At 42.0% G+C, this 23,798-nt stretch overlaps 1 protein-coding gene across 4 annotated transcripts in view; it reads left to right on the plus strand.

Moving 5' to 3' along the window:
- Positions 1-23,798, plus strand: part of MOB3B (MOB kinase activator 3B) — an 81,947-nt gene that overhangs the window by 38,133 nt on the left and 20,016 nt on the right. For all 4 annotated transcript variants that reach the window (XM_035310524.1, XM_035310527.1, XM_035310525.1 and 1 more), the window contains one exon: positions 3,509-4,100. In XM_035310524.1, coding sequence (XP_035166415.1) covers positions 3,683-4,100 — 418 coding nt within the window. In that variant the 5' untranslated portion in view covers positions 3,509-3,682. The remainder of the gene's footprint in view (positions 1-3,508; positions 4,101-23,798) is intronic.

Below are 23,798 nucleotides of genomic sequence, written 5' to 3' on the forward strand. Positions count from 1 at the left end.
GCATGAGTTTCCGCAGAGGTTTAGTGATTCGGTCCAAAGCAGAGGAGTGGTTATCCTGCTATTAAGTACCAGCACTTTACTGCCTAGGCAGTAACCATGCTTTTAGAGCCATGACTGTGGCTAGAGCTTTACTATTACTTTTAAGTCTTTGAAGAGTCTAAACCTCAAGTGCCTGTGTGAATCTCAACTGAAAATCAGGTACTCTGCTGAGCCACAAGCTGAAGCTTAGACTGTTCTTTTGTCCCTTGTAAGTAAAATGAAAGCTTATTTCTTCCAGTAAAGTATTGGCAATGCTCTTTTTAACTGTTTAGAAATGCCTGACTGAACTGGTTGTTTTAGTGGGGGCATTGTATAACCTGAAAGATTGGGGTCTGTTTAAGCAGTGGGGGGGGTGTCTCAAAATTCTTTATTTCTTCATTCATTTCTGCTAGCTTTGAAGTGAAGGACAGGGTTAAATAGACAGCAAATGCCCTCAGGAAGCAATATATACAAAATAATTTCAGAGGGTTGATTTACTGTAGTATTTCTGTCAAATTCAGACCATACACTTTTCTGTCTTGTTTGTGAATGTATATGAGAAAGCAAGTAACCTGTCCCTAGTCTTGCACAGCCTTCTGTGACGCTTTAAGAGACAGAGGAAAAAAATCAAGTTTTGGTACACAGAAGAGTCAAGATAATGAGTTGTTTGGTGAATGTTTTGGTTGCTTCATCTCTTAATTGGTTCATCTGTTAATTGTTTTTCTGCAAACTTACTGAATGCATGCTGAGTGAACATATTTAATATGATTGTGTTTGTATATTCAGTAGAAAATAGCTTATAAAATATGGTGCCTTTTGTTTTTTCTTGGAAAAGGTTTAACAGCAGTGAGTACTGTACTTCAAAATATATCTTTTGAAGATTAGTTTTATTTGGTGCTCAGCTTGCTGTTTTAAATAAAAACTCCTGTCACGTTATGGTGAATGTTTACAGGTGAGGAAGGGACCTGAGCTGTAAAGCTCCACTGCCAGCATTCTTGTTATTGCAGATTGGGACTTTGGCTCGATGCTATTTCAAAGTGTGCCACTCACCAGTTCGGTCTGAGCAGCAGTACTCACCAGTCCTTTGAAAGGGCATTAAATAAACAGCTGCAGAGCTTCTAAGCATCTGAGAGATGGAAGTTTTGGGTCTTAGCAACAAACTGTAGGGCAAAAATTGCCTCTTTAAAGTGCCCTCATTTCCTGCCAATGACACTCAACTAAATTGTTACAAGGCTAGCTTTATTTCAAGTCTTTCCCTGACCTTCATCAGGTTTCAGCACCTCTGCACTGTGCTTGAACACTATGTCAGGGGCCATGTCAGATCTGACAGTGGTCTGCGTGGAGTTCATCCCTGAAAGTCTAACATTTTGCTGGCACAGAAAGTATGTCTGTTTATGAATTCATGATTGGAGTATCTCTGCATGGTAGTGTAAAGATATGCCATCAGCAAAAGGAGAAGCAAACACATATCTGCTGGATTTATTTAGCTGCGTCTCACTGGTAAATTGAGTCGATGCTAATCTTCCAGCCATTTGGGAGAGTATTTTTCATGATGCTTTATTCTACTACATGGAGACGGGGTCTGGCACATTAGATTTCTCTTTGCCTAGTTATGTGCAACTTTCTTGTGGTGCTTAGGAAAAAAGAAGTAACTTTTTCTAGTCCTTTCTGCCCCTCAGCAAAACTTTGGGCAACTCTCTTTGGAATAATTCAGTGCTTTCAACACACACCTAGCAGAGTTTTCACGGATGTGATTTCTTTTAGGGAAAACAGTGGAGCACGCATAATCCCTTGAAGAGTATTCATTATGCACTGATAGGGTATGATTTTTGTAGAACTGTGCAAATGTAAAAATTGTGTTATTTAACTTAAGTAATGCACAGCATGAAATGTTTGATCTCTGAGTCTTTAACTGTAAATCCTTTGATACTAAAACAAAATTCTTGTTGAGCTAGCCCCTATCTGTCCTATCACCTACTAATTGCCTGCATTTACTGATACTAATACTCTTTTACACATCTAAATATGTAATAAGAAACAAGGCTCTAAAGCAGTAATTTACTTTTTTTTTCAGTCAGGCTGGCTGTTAAAACTACTTTTGCTAAAATCATTCTGTTGCGAGTCAGAGTAAGTACATAGAGTATTCTGAGTTGGAAGGGACCCACAAGGACCACAGAGTCCAACTCCTGGCTCTACACAGGACCACCCAAAAACCAGACCCTATGTCTGACAGCGCTGTCCAAATGCTTCTTGCACTCTGGCAGCTCAGTGCCTTAGCCCCTGCCCTGGGGAGCCTGTCCCAGTGCCTGACCACCCTCTGGGTGCAGAACCTTTCCCTAACACCCAGACTGACCCTCTCCTGTCCCAGCTCCATGCTGTTCCCACGGTCCTGTCGCAGTCCCCAGAGAGCAGAGCTCAATGCCTGCCCCTCCGCTCCCCTCGTGAGGGAGCTGCAGGCCGCCATGAGGCCTCCCCTCAGCCTGCTCTGCTCTGGGCTGAACAAACCAAGGGACCTCAGCTGCTCGTCATATGTCTTGCCCTCTAGAACCCTAACCATCTTCATAGACCTTATTTGGTCACACTCTAACACTTTTATGTCCTTCCTAAATTGTATTGCCCAAAACCACACACAGTGCTTGAGGTGACGCCACACCAGCACAGAGCAGAGCAGGACAATCCCTTCCATTGACAGCATTGTGCATTGAGTCATAGATCCACTATGCCAAGTATTCCCCTGTGGAGAAGATGAATAGAGCTATAAATAAAGTGACAGCTTCACCATTGCTTTTTAATCATTTTACGCAGTTCAGTGGAAAATTAATACTGCTGCTGAATTCCTGAGGGTGGGTCAAGAATGATAACAACCTCAGTACAGGTCTGTGGAATGCCATAATTATTTCTGTGCTGTACTGTAGGTAGGTTCCACTCTAACTAGATTCTGTGATATCTGCAGAACAAATAGCCCATTAATTAAAAATACAGAACTAATATAGAGAAATCTTTCTCATGGATTTTTTTTTTTCCTATGGAGAAGAGGACAGAATCTATGGTGAATGCTGAGAGATACCATCTGTCACTTTAGGAACAGGTGGATAGGACTTCTAAATAGTCATGTGGTATTTTGTCTGCTAATTTTATACATATATTGGGTACAGTTTTCAATCACTGTAAAATACAGCAAAATGGTTGGTTTAAAAATGGTATAAAGATGGTAAGATTATACAAGATATATTTAATTCCCATCTTTATGATAACTTGTGAGTGTAGATATTTTAAAAAGACAGAGATGTTAATTCCTTAATACTTCAAATAAAATGAAGCTTTTCATTTAACTCAGGTTAGGGACTGGCCAGTTTTTAAGGCTGGCTTGTTTTGGATTCTAAATTTGCTTTTCAGCTCATAATTACTAGAAGTTGATGGTAAAACTGTAACAAACGGATGGGTCCAGACTTGAGCTTACTACTAACATATATTGTTTCCATATCCTTAGGGACATGAAGCCTTTCGGGAAGCCTTTCAAGTGGAAGAGCTAGTAGACTGCTTTGAAGTCGGTACAAACTTCTGTGACGAAGACCTGTGATAGGGAGCAACTGTTTTCAGTTATTTGCATTAAATCTCAACAGTACTTTTCTGCCATCTGCTGCAGAGCAGGAGATTACCAGACATGTCCCTAGCACTCAAACAAGTCTTTAATAAGGATAAGACTTTCCGTCCAAAACGCAAGTTTGAGCCCGGAACCCAGAGGTTTGAGCTTCATAAACGAGCACAAGCCTCTCTGAACTCAGGTGTGGACTTGAAAGCAGCTGTGCAGTTGCCCAGTGGAGAAGACCAAAATGACTGGGTAGCTGTCCATGTTGTTGACTTCTTCAACAGGATCAACCTCATTTATGGAACTATCTGTGAGTTCTGCACAGAGAGGACCTGCCCTGTGATGTCTGGAGGCCCTAAGTATGAGTACCGGTGGCAGGATGACATGAAGTACAAGAAGCCTACAGCATTGCCAGCACCCCAGTACATGAATCTTCTCATGGACTGGATTGAGGTGCAAATTAACAATGAGGATATATTTCCTACAAGTGTAGGTAAGTGCAAGGAAGAACCGTAAACTACATTTCATTCTGTGTACTTAGCATCTTCCCTTCCTGATGTCACTTCTAGGGCCTGTGGAAACCAAGCCATTAAAAGAGCAAGTATGAGTGGGAGGGTTTTGCAGGAATAGTCTGAAATGTTCATTGTGGCTGCAAAATATGGGGAACAGGGGGGTTTGTAGCCTAAAAGGTTTTCCTTTGAGCCAGTTGTCCCTGGTAAGATTCTGCTTCTCAAGTCAATTTTTAGAGGTGGTCTACATGTCATTATTATCTTATTGAAAGCTAAAGTGTGAATTGCTTTGTGCTTTCTCTGTCCACTTAAGCAGATGCAGCATGGATGGAAAGCAAAGCCTAATTAGAGTGGTATCTTCCCTTGAAAGCATGTACAGCGCTGTTCAATACAAGGCAGTGGAGAGTCAGGAATAGAGAGAACTCTGCTCTCCCACCCTCTTGTGACTTCACACCCAAAAAAGATTATTTAGAAAGTGAGTTATCCTCCAAATTACTGTTTGTAAGAAGAGTAATTTTCTATAAACCATAGCAAAGCCTACTAACTATATAGGCAGACAGCCTGGAGAAGGGAGCTGCTGAGATCAGCACAGTTTTCCTTTTAATACTATGGTTAGTTTTTCTGAAGAGTAGGCAAGTAGGTGGAAGTCTCTTTGCTTGAATGGTTTGCTCTGGAGGAGGAGGACTTTGCAGAAGAGTGTGTTGTGTAGTGTAGAGATCCTAAATCTTTACTGTTGCTGCAGGTAATGAGAAAGGATGCTGTACCTTAGCAATGTCAGTGTAATTATGTAAACTTTAGCAGTTTTATTTTATGAGCCCTGATATACATCTTGCAAGTGCAAAAATTGGGAGCTATTTGCCAGAATTGCAAGATGATATGTAAATACTTGGATTAGTAACAAACAAGAACGCTTATATGCTAAAGTTAGTTCAGCAGAATATTTTGCAGTTTATGTGGTTACAGCCAGTGGCTAATTGTTAGGAGAGGATACATCAAGAGGTTGCATGTACTGGTAATCTTTCGTAACATTTGAAATGCCTTATTCTTGGCCTTGACTGCTGCTTGCTTGGCCAGACTCGTGGTTTGCTTCCCATAAGTTATCCCTTCTCTTTTCTAAACTAGTAGGTAGAAGGAAGGACGCAAGACGCAAGATTTCACAGAAAGCAGCACCATACTTTTGTATAGTGAAAAATAAGTTTGATTTCTTAAAGCATTTGTTATTTTTGTGTCTTTGGTATGAATGAATTTTGGATTTGAAGGTGGGGCTACAAGTTGGGGTGCAGTGAAATATATGTTTATTCTTCCATTGGTGTTTTTGCATTCTTTTGTCATACCGAGTTTTGGTCTTGGAGTATTCCATGGTCATGCAGCCTATTTGCCTATTCCATGGTCATGCAGCCTATTGCAGTTTGTATATGCAGAAAATATCTGTGGCTTGAACATGGGCATGGTAAGCAAGTAACACACAGGCATACTGAAACAACAAAAAAAATATAGCATGCAAGCTTTCAGGTCTAGTGTCTTCCCCCTTATTTTTTCAGTACCATACATCTGGAGGAACTTTTATCCCGAAGGCTTATCTCTTTCAAGCGTAAGAAGGAATCAGTAAATATCCTCTACCATTTTTCTCTTCCCAGCAGCTATTGCTGTTGTGGATTGAATGAAACCTGATGAAACTGAGGAAGGGAACAGAGTTGTGGTCTCTGCAATGGGGCTGGACCCTGATACAAGCAGGAATGCTCAATGTCTGTTACAACTCTTTGTCCCCCTCCCCTGAATTGACCTCATGGAAGAGGAAGAGACTGCTTGAGCCTATGTGGAGTGTTGGACTCTGTCATGGTTGTGTTAGAAGTGAAGATGAATGGAAAGTCCCATAAAGATGTTTTATATAAAACCTTTGAAGCACTATGTGATGGTTTTACTCGAGTGGGCAGCCGAGCTCCACCACAATCGCTCTCTCACTCCTCCCCTCCTCAAAGAGGAAGGGGGAGAAAAGACAACACAAAGAGCTCGAGGTTTGAGATGAGAATGATTTAATTAAAGGAAAGGGGAATGGGGAGAAAGAGAAACAAAAGAAACAACAAGGCCGCGCGGAAGCACAGAGAGAAAGAAAAAAAAGTTATTCTCTACTTCCCATCAACGAGCGATGTTCGGCCACGTCCCGGGAAGCAGGGCCTCAAAACGCGTACCGGTTGTTCAGGAGAGACCCTCCCCCATGAGAGCCCCCCTTTTATTGCTGAGTGTGACATCAGGTATTATGGAATATCCCTTTGGTTGGTTTAGGTCAGCTGCCCTGGTGATGTTCCCTCCCCATCAATTGCCCACCCCCAGCCTGCTGGCTCTTGGGGGCCTGGAAGGAGTTCTGATGTTGTGCCAGCACTGTGCAGCAATAGACACAACACTGGAGTGATACCAGTGCTGTTCCAGCTATGAGTGCAGAGCACAGCACTGTGTGGGCTGCTGCAGGGAAAGGTGACTCCATCCCAGACAGACCCAACACACACTATTCAATGAGGCAGCATTTGCATCTGTATTCCACTTTCCACTCCTCCTCAGCTTTTATTGCAGATACTGTGGTGACCACCTGCCCATTCATTTCTCATTACCTTCCAGATTCACCTATTTGTGGTGTGAAACTGTTGGCATGATTGCTTGGGAGGCCTTAGATCTTAGGAGGAAGAGATGCACACCGTGTTGAATCTGGAGTTCTGTGTACCTCTGCTCTCAGCAAGTCCCTAAGTAGGCATACAAAAAGTCAAAGGGATGTTTGGATCAGGATATCTTCAACAAAGACAATATTCTGTAGCCTCAGCAGGTAGGAAAGGTCATCGGGGACCCTGGGCCCATGCCAGGGTAAGCTGCTTTTCTTTCAAAGGAATCTTTCTGATTTCTCCTACCTGTAAAATGGAAATGGTACTACAAGGCCATACAAGTACCATGACTAAAGCAGCTGAATGAAATGTAATAGCTCAGCACGTGTATTGTTACATGCTCTGCTTTTCACAATTGATCAGGGAGAGAAGCTTTGTTATGATGCTGGACACCATTTGTTCCTGCCTGTTCCACAGCAGCCTTGGTTAAATGCACCATAGGGTCGCTGTTATGTTTAGCATTAATGCAGACCTCTGCTTTCATTCAGAGAGATTAATGGTGGTGAAAATTAAGATAGTTCCTTCTTCAAAGTAGTCAGAATAGAGCTTGAAATGTGATATACTTAAATGTCAAAATAAAACAGGCGTAGGTATGCCATTACTAACAGTACATCAGTATTGAAACATAGTATCTGGCTATAACTTAAGGAGATTAATTTATTGCATTGAATCTTTGCAGCATATGGCCTGCAGAGAATTACTTTGGAAAAGGCCTATGTCCAGTGGATGGGATTTCAGTTGGCCTTTCCATTAGCAGATAAGTTTGGGATCAAGAGTGAGATTTATAGGAGCTGTCCATAGGAACTAGTACACGTTTCTCAGCATAATCGTGTTAAAATTGCCCTCTTTTATTTGACATACCTCAGGCAAACTGCTTAAAGATGGATGGGGGTAGCCCAGCTTGGTGTGCTTTTGCTTTGTTTCGTTCCTTTGTTTCTTTTTTTTTTTTTTTTCTTTTAACCACATGCAGTCAAGTTATAAATAGTTGTGAATACCATATTTAACACAATTGCCTCTCGTGGTTTACAACAGCACCATAACCTCTGGCCTGTGGCAGCTCACCAGCCTGCCTGCTTCCTGTGCTCTGACTTCTCTCTGCTTTCTCCAGACGTGCTGGTGAAGGGCCTCTTCCTTCAGCCGCTCTCTTGCCAATACTGAACTGGTGTCAGGAGAAGAGGTGGCTGGTACAGGAGCCGAGGAGCTGTTCAGAGTTGTGTGAAGGTAATGAAAACAAGTGCTGAATATGAGGAGCACTTCTGCTTGAAGCAAAGTTTTAATAACTGCCTTTGGAAAACAGACTCACAGCATGTAGGGTATTTTACTGAAGATGACCCTGTTCTTATCTCCATTATTCCCCATTTCCTTTATCCATTTTAAAGTGGATTTAAAGCAGCTGACAGCTCTGCAAACGCATTCTGTATGAAGGCAGCCACACACCCTGACATGTGTTGCCCCTCATTGAAAAGGAATGCTGGAGCAGGACAGGGGAGATTTCACTCTCCTCAGGTCACTCTGGTGAAGCTCTCAGTGGTACGCCCCAGCATGGGTTTTTATAGCATGTTGGGGTTTCGTTTAGCTTTGGGATAAACTTTTGTCCTTTCCATGATACTAATTGTTTTTCTAGGCACCTAGGAGCCTTGCCATTTAAACACCTTTAAAGGGATTTATTTCCGAGGGTCACAAGGACGACTTCTGTAGTCCGTTGCCTCAAGCCATGTTTTTCTGCTTTATCTCTGCACTTTGGTAAGCAGGCTGAAGAAGTCCTTGAGGCAGCTGCAGCTTTTATTGAACTGTAATTGTCTGCTTTCACCATGTGGGCTTGGGCAGTGTCCGAGGAAGAAGCTAACAAATAAAGCAGCACTCTTCTGTTGTGCTCCCTTCAGGCCCTGCTTCCTAAACATGACAAAATTGGTTGCCCTTTTTTCCTTCCCCCCGTTGCAGGCTTAAATTTGGAGTAATTTTGTCTTGTTAAGATTCTTGAGCAACTGGAATGTTTTTTTTTCCTGTTTAAGAGTCTCTGGGGAAGATGCCCAGATACAGAGTCCACAAGGGATTATCTTCATCTACTCTAATGTGACCTCTGCCATAGCACAGGCAGGAGAATGTCACAACATGACTTCTTCATCAGGTCCGTAGCTTCAAGTACAAAGATGGTACAGAAGACAGAGTTCTGCTGAAATAAACAAGAACATGAACTTTTCTGACTTGAAATGAAGACACTCTGATGGTGGAGAGGGGGCCCCAGATGATGTGTTGTCTCCATCCTTGAGGGTTTTCAGGACCAAATTGGATAAAGCCGTGAGCAACCTGCTCTGACCTTATGACTATATTGAGCAGGAAGCTGGGCTGCAAACCTCTCAGAGTCCCTGCCAGCCTGAATTTTCCTGTGATTCTTAATTCTGATTTCAGCAGTAGTTTTAGTCGTAGTGTAGTTTTAATCAAGTTTTGAACTTCTTTTTTTTTTTTTTAATTCTGCTAAAATTACCGAGGATTAAAGGCATAGGCAGTATGGATTTTCCACTATTTGTCTGGTAGGGAAGTGCATTGTGTCAGAGGAAATACTGGTAATATAATGCTGTTTTAAGTGATCAGTGGATTTCAAAGTATTCCAGAGGTGTTCCTTCCAAGTGATTTTTCGCTGCCTCCTCCATTTTCCAGTACTAGTTTTTGAATGGCTACCTCAACCTGAAATTTTGAAATTAGGCTCTTTGCACCATCTCTTACATTACAACCACTAGTATTATGTTCTTCCCCACTGTGCTACTGACCTAATGTCGCTGGCAGGGCATGTATTTTGCAGTCTGTTGCTAGTAACAGCTAATAGCACATTACGTTGGAGAAAGGCAGGATGGGGACGTTTTCTGGGATGATACCAGATTCATGCTACCCATCATCACTCAAAGTAGACTAGAAAATCGCTAGCTACTCTTCATGCATGATGTCCTGGTTTCAGTTAGGACAGTTATTTTTCCTCCTAGTAGCTGGTAGGGTGCTATGTTTTGGATTAGGATGAGAAGAGTGCTGATAACATGCTGATGTTTTAATTGCTGCAGAGCACTGCTTACACTAAGCCAAGGACTTTTCAGCTTCTCGCTCTGTCCTGCCAGCGGGCAGGCTGGGGGTGCAGCAAGAGCTGGGAGGGGACAGACCCAGGACAGCTGACCCAAACTGGCCAAAGGGGTATTCCATACCACCTGACGGCATGCTAAACAATATATAGGGGTGGCTAGCCGGGGTGGGGGGCCGGCTGGTTGGGGTTGGGCTGGGCATCGGTCAGTGGGTGGTGAGCAATTGCATTGTGCATCACTTGTTTGTACATATTATTATTATTATCATTATTATTTTCTATCTTAATAAACTGTCTTTATCTCAACTCACAGGCTTCACTTTCCCATTTCTCTCCCCCATCCCAGAGAGGGAGGGGGGAGGGTGAGCGAACGTCTATGTGGTGTTTAGCTGCCAGCCGGGTTAAACCACAACACATGAGCTGAAGAAATGCAGATTTGTCTCACCACGTGAATGAATATTGTAAATCCCAAACAAGCACGTTGCCTGGAACAGTGCAAAAATTCAGTGATGCAGCAGCAAATACCATTTTAAGAGTGCAGGTGCCTGACTGGTAGGTGAGTGTGCTCCCAAAGCCATCTCATCTCCCCTGTGTACCCTCTTGATCTGATGCTAGATGTGCCATTTCAGGAATGTTCTAGTTCACTTCTATCTAAAGCACATATATTAACCCATTTTTCAGTCTTGTTCTGATAATAATAGAAGATAAGTGCAAGGGAAAGTAAGCGCAAATTCCATGGGAAGGATTTGGCACTGCTGGTATGAAGAAATCCTTCTTCACTGGAGAACAGGCATTAGAATGCTGAAGCCTCGCATGCCAGGTTTTCTGTATTACATCCTTAAGGGCTAAAAAGCATCTTTGCTAACATGCAGAAAAGCAGATCTCTTCTTCTATTATCCATGCTACAGAAACTGAAAAAGTAAAATAGAATAAAGACTTAAGTGGTAGCATGAATGGTAGAGAGAAAGCCCCTGGGCAGAGGGGTGTGTCAGCTGGCTCTGTAAAGACTAAAAGATTTCAGAATCTGTGCTTGCTCTGATTTTACTGCTGTGGGGGCAAGAAACAAGACGTACAGTGCACCAACAGGTGTGGTTACCTTGGTGGGAGCTGGAGGTGTCTGTCCTTTAGCTGTCAGACCACTCGCTCTTCAGGAGTGGAGCTTTCCAGCACACTGTTGATTGCACATCACTTGAATTAGTCTCTTGGAGGATCTGCAGCTTCACCACCGCAGCTTCTCCCCTCTCTGAACGTGTGACCTGATCTCTTCATCTACCTTTGCTGCGTGGCTGAGGTCTGCAGCATGTCCCATCAGGGATGATGGGGTTGGGCTTGGGCTGAGCTCCAAGTGTGGGAAATTTAGTGTCTTGGAACATGCTTTGTCTTGGAAAGTGGGTATTCTAGAAGTGAGATCCGCCAGCATTCCACAGCCTCATGTGCATTCCTCTCCCTGGTGAAAAAGGAGAATAGCTCCTTATATGAAACCTTACAAAACAGACTTTTTTCTGATACACTGCAAAGCAGAGCATGTGTGGGAGTGGCATTTACAGTTCATAATTGCTTTGCTGAATGATTTTCTGGAACCCAAACAAAATAAGATTCACAACACCACCTTTTTTAGTTTCTACTTTTTATCCATGTTTATTTTGCCAAATCAGAGTTACTTAAGCTCAGAAAGATTGTAGAAAATTCACTTTACTCCCACAAAGTATTTTCATCCACAAGGTCAATCTTTCGAGTGCAACAGGAGTACTTCTGGGAGTGTTTTAGGCAGAATCTGGCTAATGAGGGAGAGTCTTCAGCTCCCCCAGCCACATGATAAGAATGGTCAGAACCGTGTGGTCAGAGGGGTCTGAAAATGATATAGTCCTGTTTAAAGCACAGTTACATGGAAAATTCAATGTGAAACTGCTGGAGTGCTGTGGTAGGGTGGTTTTCAGGGCACTTCTGGAAAGCCTATAGCAAGGGCATGACCAGCCAGAGATAGATCCACCGACCAACACTGCCTATAGGTTTGACCTTCATCTTTCAAATAGAAGTTTGGCCTTCTTTTTTCAGTTAGTGTCTAGTAGAGCAAACTTAGAAATCTTAAGAGGAGAAAACTCATTAGTTTCTTTTAAATGAGGCCCTTCTGTCTTTTATAGATAATTTTTGGAGGAAAGTCAAGTATGTGCTTAAAAAATTACGTGTTTAGAAACTCCTTCTGTTGATAAAAGCCATGTGTGAGCCTGTGTTCTTTAAAAAACAAAAACAAGGATGACATTCACATAATTTGAAACATTTGTAATCACCGTGTTTCATCCTCAGAATACTTCAGAGAAAACCATCAGAGTTTCTTTATCAGTATTAAGTGTGGTTGTCACCTGTGTACTTGCCATGGCAGACAAATGTAGTGGTACATTTCTGTGCCTAGTTATGCAGCAGTCCTCTGCATGGAGGAGAATAGTTGCTCAGCTAAACGAAAGTCAGTAAGGAGTTGTGGGAAGAGAAACTTCCTGAGAAAAAAGGTGTTCAGTGTGGCTCCTGCCAAGGCTGGTTTGGCTGCTCCAGGTTACATAGACCACTGCAGCCACTTCACTGCTCGCTGGTGGTGCTGCACAAGACGTGAGTAGCCCCGGTCTACATGGCTGCATCTTTCATTTCCTATTCAAATAGTGAACGGTATGTGCATTGCAGTTCTTTGGTTCGCTGCACCATTCTTTATCTTTTGTTCTTGAGGGTGTTTGCATGTGTTCACACTGGAAAAGGCCAGACCAAAAGTGAAGCTGGGGGCAGGAGACAGTGGCAATGGCTCTTCAGGGAACTTACTTCTGAGCCTGAGAGTGGCTCCTCTGCATCTCTGTGGTGGTTAGTTTTACCCTTTCTGTGTTTTGTGGACCATGGTATTCCTTCACACAGGGGACTGCAACTGCTCACTGCCTTAGCTATTGAATACCTTGAAGAAAACAACTTGTAATCTGGATGTGATCTGGAACAAGGTAACTGTATGCCTTCTGCAGCATTCATTCTCAAGGATGATGGTACATTGAGAAAAAGTGTTTGTGCTTGTATCGGTCCACAACAAGTGGTAAAAAATAACTGAAAACACTGGAACAACAGAACAAAAATGAATGCTTGTTGGCTTATCCTCTGTGCTTCAGTGGAGTGCGCGTGTGCTCTGATTCTCATGCTGCCAACTGTTATGTGTAGGTGGTCAGGAGACCACCTGACTTCAGGAAAATTAAAAGAAAAATTGAAAGCTTCAGTGACCAGAGCTTCAATAGGTCTGCCAAAGCAGAGAAGAAAAGGCTTTCATCTGCCTTAGTTAATGTCCTGTAGCAATGCAAAGAGAAATCATACTGGCTGCTGACCTGCCATAGCTGTAATGCAAATAGTTGTGTAAGCACATCCAACAGGAGATATGTCCATTGATGCGTTCTGGAGCTGGTGAGTGGAGGGGTTTTGTGGTACTTGTGAGCTGTACTTTTCAATCTGCTGGTGTATGCAAGCTTCTGTTTCTATGTGACTTGAGTCTTGCTCCTAAACCAGCTGTCCTTTGGCCGTACGTGACGTATACAACCGTATACCTTTCATGAATTTCGTACCACCAGATGCCTCTGTCTGATCTCAAGGAACTTTTGTGTTCCTCTGTTACCCCACAAAGATTTGCCTGCTGTTTGGCTGTCAAAGGTGCACAGGCACACAGGAAAGGCTGGGATTTCATTGACATTCTCTTGCATCCTGGATGTCCTCCTAATATGTAGCTGCTGGCATAATTATTTGTTTTTTAAGTTTGTTTATTTTTTCCCTAAGCTGGGTGGTTTTGACTGGAAACTATCAGTCAACACAGTCAAAAAGCAGCAAGCACTGAAAGAGGAGACAAATCCAGTATCATGCATATTGCCTTTTGACATTTGAAACCAAAAGATGAAGGACAGTCTTAACAATGTTGCTACAAAAGAACAAGATCTGTCTTTTCAGCCTGCAAAGAAAAGATCTAATGAGTCACACTGAGGTAATTAACTTCACTTCTGCCATCTACCAACCATGTTGACAGAACTGTCTTAATTTCCCTTCTTCTTGGCTGCTGGTCCATGCTGCTTCCATCTGCAGAGCAATGCACTGAGAGAAACTGAGCTGCTGTTCACGCCGTGACTCACGCTAACACAGGGTCCCAAGAGGAAGACTCTGCAGCCTGACACTCGTTCTTGGGCTGGGATGTAACCTCTGTGTCACAGACAAGAATACCTACAGAAAAAAAAAAAAAAAAAAGTATTTGGTTAGAGTAGGCAGTGTGCTACAAAACTTTATGTGCAGCAGGACTGGAAATAAAAAATCATTTTCAGCATTTGACACTGTTTTGTATGAGACCCAAAGTCTTGTGCTAACACATTTAATTTTAAATAGTTCTTTTCTTGTAGAGAAAACCATGAAGCCCAGGTCTAAGTGGTTTTGTTTTCCCTGAAGACTTGGCATAGGATACTATCCAGTGGAAGACGCACCACATGTTTCATGTGTCTCCCGTTTCAAATGTTTTGCTTTAATTGGAAAATCCTCTGGGCTGTAGAGTCCTTGGGGTGGTGGATAAATGCAGGCCTTGGTACTTGATGGATGACTGTTTTGTATGACTTAGAAGAAAAACCCAGCTTCAGAAAAATCAAAGATTAAGACCTGACAAATGTTCAGAGCATCTGAGCAACTCATCCTGGAGTGGAACAGGCTTTACCGCTGGTGCTGACACAGGATTTTCATTCTTTCCATCTCACAGTGAGTCACATGTCTGAGGAACACCGGGGGGGGGCTGTGCCCTTTCATAAGCCTAAAAATACATGGTGGAAACTTTTATTTTCTTCTCATAATGTGAATCAGTGGCACTTTGACTCATGAGAAATAAAAGGAAGGTTGCCTAGCCATCTGGAATCAGAGATGCTCAAGAAAGGAATAATCAGAAGTCTGTTAATAGTTGGAAGGGAAAAAGGAAGACAATGAACAGATTGTCTTTGAAAAACAAAACTCCATCTGGATATAGAAAAAAATACCTTTACTTTTAAGAGGCAGATGTTCAGCTGAACAGAGGAATGTTACAGCTTATCAATAAATGTGTACTTTCAACATTAGCATAGTGAAATGGTGGTAATGGTTGTTCAAACAGTGTCAGCTCTAATCAGCCATAATAGAAAGAAGTCAGCCCTGTGATAGATAAATCCCTAAAGCTTGACGCTAAAATACTCAACAACAGAGACACTTCCAAACCACATGCTGGATGAGATCAGACCTTTTAGAAAAGTGCCAATGAATATTTGGGCATTAAAACAATACATCTGTTTAGAATTTAAGTGCTTTAAAGTTAGTAGGATATCATGTCTGCCTTTATTTTGGAGTTTTAGGGCTTGCTTCTGGATTATTATTTTTTAAAGATACAATTTCTGGAGAGCTCTGTGGAAAAAGGTGATTTTAACTATTTCATCTGCCAGGTAAGAGACCAAAGCTCATGTAATCAAAGTAGTCTATGTAAGTGATTTTTATTGTATTATGTAGTTGCTCATTGGTGTGTCCAGAGACAGGTAATATCAGGGATTCCAGATATTGTCTATCTGCTCCTAAAACATTAGCTTTTTATGTATGAATTTGGAGTAAACAAAATTCAAACTAATTACTTCAGAAAGATTCCAACCCTATGCATTTTTAGGAAAAAACCATGTCAATGTTTCTGGAGGAGTTAAAATTGCAGAGCAAACAGAGGAAGGTTTTGCCTGGTTGTTTTTTTACTCAGGACTTGCAAGACGACAGTGTTTTGAATATTTTGTTCCAGAACCACGGGTTTTGAGCACATGGCTTGCAGAAAAGTGGCTGTACAAGTTCAGAGCAGGAGTCTGTGCAGCCCAGTAGAGGATGTCGTTGGAAGATGAATGCAGGAAAAGGGCAAGGTACTATTTTCCTGGCACTCAACAACTTACTTTTAGAGGTTCTCTCAGAGGTGTCAGAACACCTTTTGATCTGGGAGATTGTGGCAGGAATGAGCATCTCATGAATGGCAGTCCCACTCTTCTGTCTTCCTGCTGATTCTCTGCTCTGCTCATTTCAGTTTTCTAATGGTTTGGGCTTTCTGCAGTTGAGAATTTATGTCCATAAAGAGAAGAAAAAAGTAGTTGGTAAGTTTGGCTTGTAGCCAAAGATACATCCTTCCGTTCTCCTTTGAAGTGAAAATCAGGGGTGTAAAACTTTATGCCTATTTTGTCTTCCATTTACACCTGTTGTTTTGGAATAGGCATATTTTAAAAACTCCTTATGCCACAGTACCTGTCATATCCAAAGACAAAAAAATTGGATTTAAAACTAGTGCTTATTTTAGTCTTCAGGTTGCATACCTTGAGCTGATTGATTAATTTGTATTTTTGCTGCAGAGACCGCAAAAGTATTACTTTCCAAAGGCACAGCAACAACTTTTCCAAAGGCACAGCAAGTTAATAGACCCAGAAAGAATGGTGCTGTTATTTAATTGCTTTAATGAGAAAACAGCATTAAAAGAAGGGGGAGGGGGGGAAACAACCATGAAGCTTGTTGACCCATAGGGATCAGTTATTATACATTTGCCACCAGAATTGTGATAAAATTTTGGTTTTGTATGTTCCATGCCTCCTGCAGACATTTGGGTTGCAGAGCACTGAGGACTTCCCTTTGAAGCTGCAGCTGCTTACACATGAGCTGAGAAGCTTTACAGTAAAGCAAGTGATGATGTAAATATTCAAGATGAAAAAATTGTCTTGTGGAATGTAGCCTTCAACTGAAATGAAGGATTTGTTTATTATCTCTCCTGTTATCTGCCTGAGCTTATCCTAGTATGTCTCCGATTACAAGGGCTTGGCAGCTAACACACACAAAACTTATTTTCACTCCATTTAAAAATATTTCATAACAGTTCCTCTTTAAATAGCATTAAGAAGTTTTGCCATTCTCATAGTAAGTGCTGGTTGACCATGACACCTTCTTTGATCTTCTGAATAGACTTTCCTTTAGGTGAGAAGTTTTTATGAGGATAATTTACAAAAGATATCTTTGTTTAATTAGGATCTCATTGTTTTGTTTGTATTGTAATTTCTTCTGATTTTTTTTTTAATCATCAGGTTGGGTTTTCTAATGGATACATAAAAAATATGGAGGGAACAGAGTCAAGCTCTGACAAATGTCTTTGGCTTCCAGTGAGATTTCTGAATCTAAAGTCTGAATCTTCTGTAAAACTTTTTGAGGGAGAAATGATACTATATTGCATAACTGGGAGCATTAAGCTAAGGAATTCTGTCACTGGAAGTAATTCAGATTGTGAATGCCAAAATGCACAGAAGAAAAAAAAAAAAAAAAGCCCAATTCTTTTTCCCAGCTGCAGTCTGAATTCTCTACTTAACCAAAGCTGTACTGAAATTTTGGGAAAATTTGTCCAACACATGAAAATCATCAAGACATACACCAGTACCACCATAGCGTACCAAACCTAGTTTAGGGTGCAATTGTGTGGGACAACACAACTGGACACTTCTGCTCCATCAGATGTTCTGTGTTTGGCAGCCACAGAGATCCTGCAAAAAATTAGGGCTGCCTATTTAATCTCTTGCTTTATCCTGCAATCAAACCCGCAAAAGGTTAGCTGAAATGGAAACAGCTAATGAACTGTGCCTGCTTTACAACCTAGTATAGCTGCAGATGTGTAGCTGTGGAGGTCACACATGCAGTTAGAGGTCTAATTAAAGCATCATTCCTTCAGAGGATTCAGAGTTTATACACACAGATGAGATCCTCTTGAGCCTTCTCTTGGTCAGGCTGAAGTTCTACCTCTTAGCCTCTCCTCGTATGAAAGATGCTCTGTTCCTTTTGTCATCTTCATGGCTCTGCACTGGACTCAGTCCAGGCAAATTCATATCTTGTACTGGGGAGCCCAGGACTAATCACAGCACCCCAGGTGTTGCCTCAGTAGTGGAGCTGAGAAAAGGGAAGGATTGCCTTGTTTAACCTGCTGCCCGTGCTTTTGCTATTGCAGCCCAGGATACTGATGACCTCTTCTGCCAGTGTAAGTGTCAAAGACTTCACTAAAGTCAAGGTAAACTACATCCACTGCTCTCCCCATATCTACCAAGCTACTCATTGTAAAGACTATCAGCTTGGGCAGGTGTGATTTCACATTGTATACCCTTGATGACTACTCCTCATCAGCTTCCTGTCCTTCATGTGGTTGGAAATGTCTTCAGTGAGGATTTTCCCCATTTTCCCACGGAGTGAGGGAGACTGCCTAGCATGTAGCTCCCCACATCTTCCTTGTTGCATTTTTGAGAACAGGACTGATGATCACCAGCCATCAGGAACCTTCAGGAGTCTCCATGACCTCTAAAAGGTTATCAATGATGGCTTTGCAATGTCATCAGGCATCTCTGCCAGCACTCGCAGTTGTAACCTGTCAGACCCCATGGAGTTTTGTATGTCCAATATATTGCAGTGCCTCTGATCTGGTTGCTGCTGAAATGCACCTTGCCTTTAACAATGGATGGCTGTCCCTCTCTTTGAAAACCCCTTGGAATATTGTGGTCAATAGCAATTTGGAAATGCCAGCAGCTGTGTTGGGAGACAAAAGATAACTCTTGTGAGTGATAACAGAAGGTGTGGCAGTGAAAATCAACATCTGTAAAATCTCCCAGAAAGTAGCTTGCTATATAAGTCCTTTGACTCTTGTTCAGAAAATATATCTTGTGTGATAGACCCATGTCTTGTGGACAATAGAAAAATGCGGGATGGAAACACAGGCTGTGAATCAAATCACAAATCAAGGCAGAATGACTTAAAACTGAACACTGCCTTCCAGTAGTATAGCTGATTACAAAAAGTAGTGAATATTGAAGATGAAGCTTATACAGATTAATTAGGCTTTTTTTAATTTCAGTGAGTATAAGGAAAATTCATATAAAACCATAGTTTCATTTTCGTAACATTTTCTTATTGAATAAAATGTCAGGAGCTGTATCTTTCTTGTGTTTCTGTTTCGACTCTGGCTGTGGTGTGTCCCCAGCATTTTCCTATATAACATGTAATTTCATGTGATCTATATCTAAATCACCCACGTGTGAAATAAAAGCTGTGCACTTCTTCCACCAGCTCTGTTCTCCTAGGACTGGTTTTAACTTGCAACATGTTTCTCGCAATGTGAACCCAAACCAGTAAGGAGTGCATCTTCCATGTGAACTTCCAATATATGCTGCTGAGCAAAAGGGACACTCCTTTCTTTTTAAACTTTCTGTTGTTAATTCCTGGTGACTAAGAAAGGAGTATAAGGACTCTCAGCTGTGGACTCCAGCTACTAATGAACCCAAACAGCCTCTGCTGGCTTTGGCAAATGGTTCCTCTTGAGCACTGCATCTTTAATGGCCCACTTCTCCTTGTTGGCCAGAGACAAGCGACAGCTGTAAAATCATCTAATGGTACTTAAACATACCTATTAAACTTCCCATCTGTGTACCACATTTGAACGCAGCATGCTGCCTCATTGCTAACATGGTTATCCCAAGAGAGGCAGCCACAAAGAGCCCGATTTATATTGTGTTTATTTTTGAACATCAGATGATATTCACAGTCAGGTTTTGAATTGTCTTTTTACTTTAAAAATGTTCAATGTAATGCAGAAGCACAAAACATTATGAACACTTTTATGACTTTTAGTTTTGATGGTCTCAAAGGAAAAAGAAGAGCATGGAGTAGCTTTTAAGATATCAGTGCAGTATTTACTTCTGCCAGAATTATCAGAAATTATTACTAATTAGAGCATGTCATTTTGTGAATGCCAGACTTCAGAGACCTTTGAAGAAACCTTGCTTTCTGGATGCTTCAAGTGCACTGGAGGCAGCACGTGATACAGGACAATGAACAGTCTCTGAATCCTAAGCCCGTACTTCTGATGGCAAGAATATTATAGGGGTGTAGTAAAAAAGGAGAGCCTTGAATACCTCCAGGGATGGGGCATCCACAGCTTCTCTGGGCAACCTGCTCCAGTGCCTCACCACCCTCTGTGTGAAGAATTTGCTCCTAACCTCTAATCAAAATCACCCCTCTTTTAGTTTAAAACCATTTCCCCTTGTCCTGTCATTATCTGATTGAGCAAAGTGTTGCTCTCCATCTTTTTTTGTAAGCCCCCTTCAATTCATTACTGAAAGGTTGCAATGAGGTCTCCCTGGAGGCTTCTCTTCTGTAGGCTGAACACCCCCAGCTCTCAGCCAGCTCTCTTTTTAGGAGAGGTGCTCCAGCCCTCTGATCACCTTTGTGGCCCTTCTTTGGACCTGCTCAAACAGACCCACATCCTTTTTGTGCTGGGGACCCCAGACCTGGAAACTGCACTCCACGTGGGATTTCACAAGGGGCAGAGGGGCACAATCCCCTCCCTCCCCTGCTGGCCACCCCTCTGTTGATGCAGCCCAGGATGCAGTTGGCCTTCTGGGCTGCAGGCACCCACCGCTGGCTCACGTTTGAACCCCCAAGTCCTTCTCTGCAGGGCTGCTTTCAGTGAGTTCTTCTCCCAGCCTGTCCTCATGTCTGGGATTGCACTGACCCAGGTGCAGCACCTTGCACTTGGCCTTGTTGAACTTCATAGGTTCATGTGAGCCCACTTCTCCAGCCTGTCCAGGTCCCTCTGGATGGCATCCATTCCTTTTGTTGTGTGACCGCACCACTCAGCTTGGTGTCATCTGCAAACTTGCTGAGGGTGCACCCAATCCCACTGCCTTTGTTGATAAAGATGTTAAACATCAGTGGTCCCAGGACAGACCCCCGAGGGACACCAGTTGCCACCAGCCTCCACCTGGATGTAGACCACCACTCTCTGGGTGCAGCCTTCAAGCCAACTCCTTATCCACTGAATGGTCCAGCCTTCAAATCCATCTCTCTCCAATTTGGAGACCAGGATGTCATGTGGGACTGTGTCAAAGGCCTTACAGAAGTCCAGGTAGATGACATTGGTTGGTCTTCCTTTGTCAACTGGTTAAACTACCTCACTTCACTTCCTGATACGTAGAGGATTTTTTGGGTTCACAACTGAAGTCCTGATCGAGCTATATAACAATGTATGCAGGGTTTTCCCCATCTAGTCATTGTTCTTTATCCATTTTTGATGAATCGCCATGAAGTGGTCTCTTGATCATGATACAGTTATGCAGTTTACATACTAAAAAGCTACTTTTGCAATGCTGAGAATGCAGATGATAAACATGTGAATTATTGTCTGGAAAGGGAAGCAAGGGGGAGGAGTAAATGGTTGAAATCTTGCACTGTGGGACTGCTGACAGTCAGCAGTGGAGTTCTGCAGCTGTACACATGGCACAGAACAAAAACTAATTCTGCCGTTGTGTTCAACCCGGCTTATCCCACAGCTGTTTGCACATCTTTTTGCACAGAAGAGAGGCGTGCAGGCCAGCTGGGTTTGGTGCAGGCATATTGGGCAGTGTCTGGCAGCTTACTGCTGTTTGGTGGTGATGCCAGGCAGACGGACACACTTCCCAGCTCGGCAAGGTGTGCCAGCTCTGACTTCACTTCGTAAAGAAACAGGTTGAGCGTATGTACCCTAACAGTAGCAGAGTATGCGAGAGAAGAGGAGAGGTAGGTGGCAGTAAGTGCAGTTCATTTGCTGTCCCTATGGGGTGTCTGCCTGGGCTGTAAGTTTTAGGGAAGACAGACAGACTGATGGGTGTTTAGCTGAAAATCTCTGTTAGATGTGGCAGTGTAATGGATCTTTTGAGTTATTAAGGTAGTGGTACCCTGAGTGCAACAGCTTTTTGTTGTTGTTGTTGTTGTCCTATCAGCATTATCTGTGTTTCTGATACTCATGTTAGACTTTCAAATAAGGTAATAGATAATAAATGTTATAACACTACACAGAGAGATGTTTGCAATAGTAGGGCATCCCATGTAACTTGTACTTGTGACCTCATGTTGTGCACTAAGATTACTTTAAGAAGCTTTGTGATTTTACAAAGGTAAGTCTTCAGCTGCCATCACACAGTGCAGCAATTCCTCCAGTTTTACAGGGACAAAGCAACTATCTTGTTAAAGAATTTTTTGGACTTCTTGAAGGACACCTGCCCTTTTGATGTATTCAGTCAGCCGATCTGTTTTGCCACTGTAAAGGACAGGTGATAAGAACATTTGCTTGATTGATTAATTGTTTTGGGGGAGGCAGTGTTCTTTTTTGATGCTGGGACGTGTCCCAAGAATCTTAGGGAATTTTGTCCAAAATAAATCATGGGCTTTCATGCAGACTAACTTTGTCACTTCTGGAGGAAGAACTGTCCTTTGGCATTTTATGTGGTATCAAAATGGGAGCTCCAAAGAGTCTTTGCAAAAGTTTTATGTGGAAAGTCTCATTGCAGAATAATTATTTTTTTTCTTCCTGGGGCTTGTATTTTTTGTGTAGAATTACAATTCTCCTTTTTCCAAATCCTGTGATGGAGCAACCTCATTTTTTTCTTCCCATTTCTGAGTGAGGTGCATTTATCTACATGGATCACCCAGAAATCATAAACCTTTTTTTTTTTTTTTTTTTTTTCAGTGAATTGTAGAAGCAGTTAAATTTCATGGATGTGCAATAAGAATAAACTCATGGTATTGTTTGCAGTCTTGCTAATCCTCACATTCAAAATATGTAAACCACACCCAAAAGCACTTAAGAAAAATTACTGTTGATTAGTTTTTTATGTCTTTTGTCAGACTGAGATGTTCACAGTTTCTAAATGCTTTTCTGGAATTTGCAAGGTGCCATAAACATCTCAGCTTCAGGGACTGATGCAGCTTTTATTCTAAACCAAAGCTTCCTGCTAGGAAGGAAGTGAAAGTGTTACAGGCTCTATATGCTGCTTCGTGATCTATGCACAGGGAGACCTTCCTTTTATTTATATTGAATATGCTCTTCCCTTAGCCTGGTTGTGAAGCAGTAATCTCCATAGTAGTGTCAAATCTTTTGTTGGGACTTAATGTGACTCACAGAGGGTCTGAAGGAGCTCCAAGTGACACCATTGCAGAGTTTCTGGTAAAGGACAATCCTTAGCAAATTCCAAATGGTTGAACACACAGCAGGGGTCAGCGTAATGCCTCTACTCTTAAGTCATCTTGCATGAGAACTCATTCATAAGTTAAAAGCCAACCTTCAGTCTGTCTTAATAACAGCAAACGAACACATTTTTTTTAACAAATCTATTTTGTTCGGTATTCTGGATACCATCCTTAGTGTTTCAGACTTTTCAGCAGAATCAAGAAGACTCACACTTTGCAGTTAACTTTGTGATATATGTATTTGTGTATACATTTGTATAAAATCAGCCCAATTTTTCATATAACCAAATGATTCCCAGAGCTTAAGTGCTACAACAGAAAATATGCCAGTGTAGGAACAATTGTGATGGCACCGCAAGAGTTTCCCATGCTCACTAAAGGCAGCACGATCTTCTAAGCTCCTGAAGAGGTTTAGGGATGACATCAAATGTTTCTGAATGTCTTGCAGCCTTTGCAGGGTTTGGATGCTCACCAAGCAACTAGCTCGGTCAGTAACTTGTCCAGGGAGTAGTCCCACTGAAAAAGCTCCCTGAATCAGGAGCAGGAGTAGAAGACTCTGTATGGTGATGCTTTCAAGGAAAAAATAAACAGGCTAACTCTGACCTCATTCATGTCCATGGCGAGCAATGCAGTTGTATCCATGGGGTTCAGGGTAAACTTAGCTCAGTTTCCTTAACCAGAAATTTGGAATTTCTAAAGTCAGTCAGAATGTATAACATGCCGTCCATACTGACACAATGTTGCTTTTGAAGATTTTTTAATATTTTATAATTTTTCAGTAACACAAAAGGTGTTATTTCTGGGAAATAAGTGAATTCCCAACCATAGTAAAACCAGAAAGTATGACTTGATACAGAAATTAGTGAGTGAATTTCTGTGCCGTACATATTGAAGAGCTGTACACTGCAGCATCT

Source organism: Oxyura jamaicensis, chromosome Z (genome assembly GCF_011077185.1).
Source record: "Oxyura jamaicensis isolate SHBP4307 breed ruddy duck chromosome Z, BPBGC_Ojam_1.0, whole genome shotgun sequence".
Taxonomy (NCBI): domain Eukaryota; kingdom Metazoa; phylum Chordata; class Aves; order Anseriformes; family Anatidae; genus Oxyura; species Oxyura jamaicensis.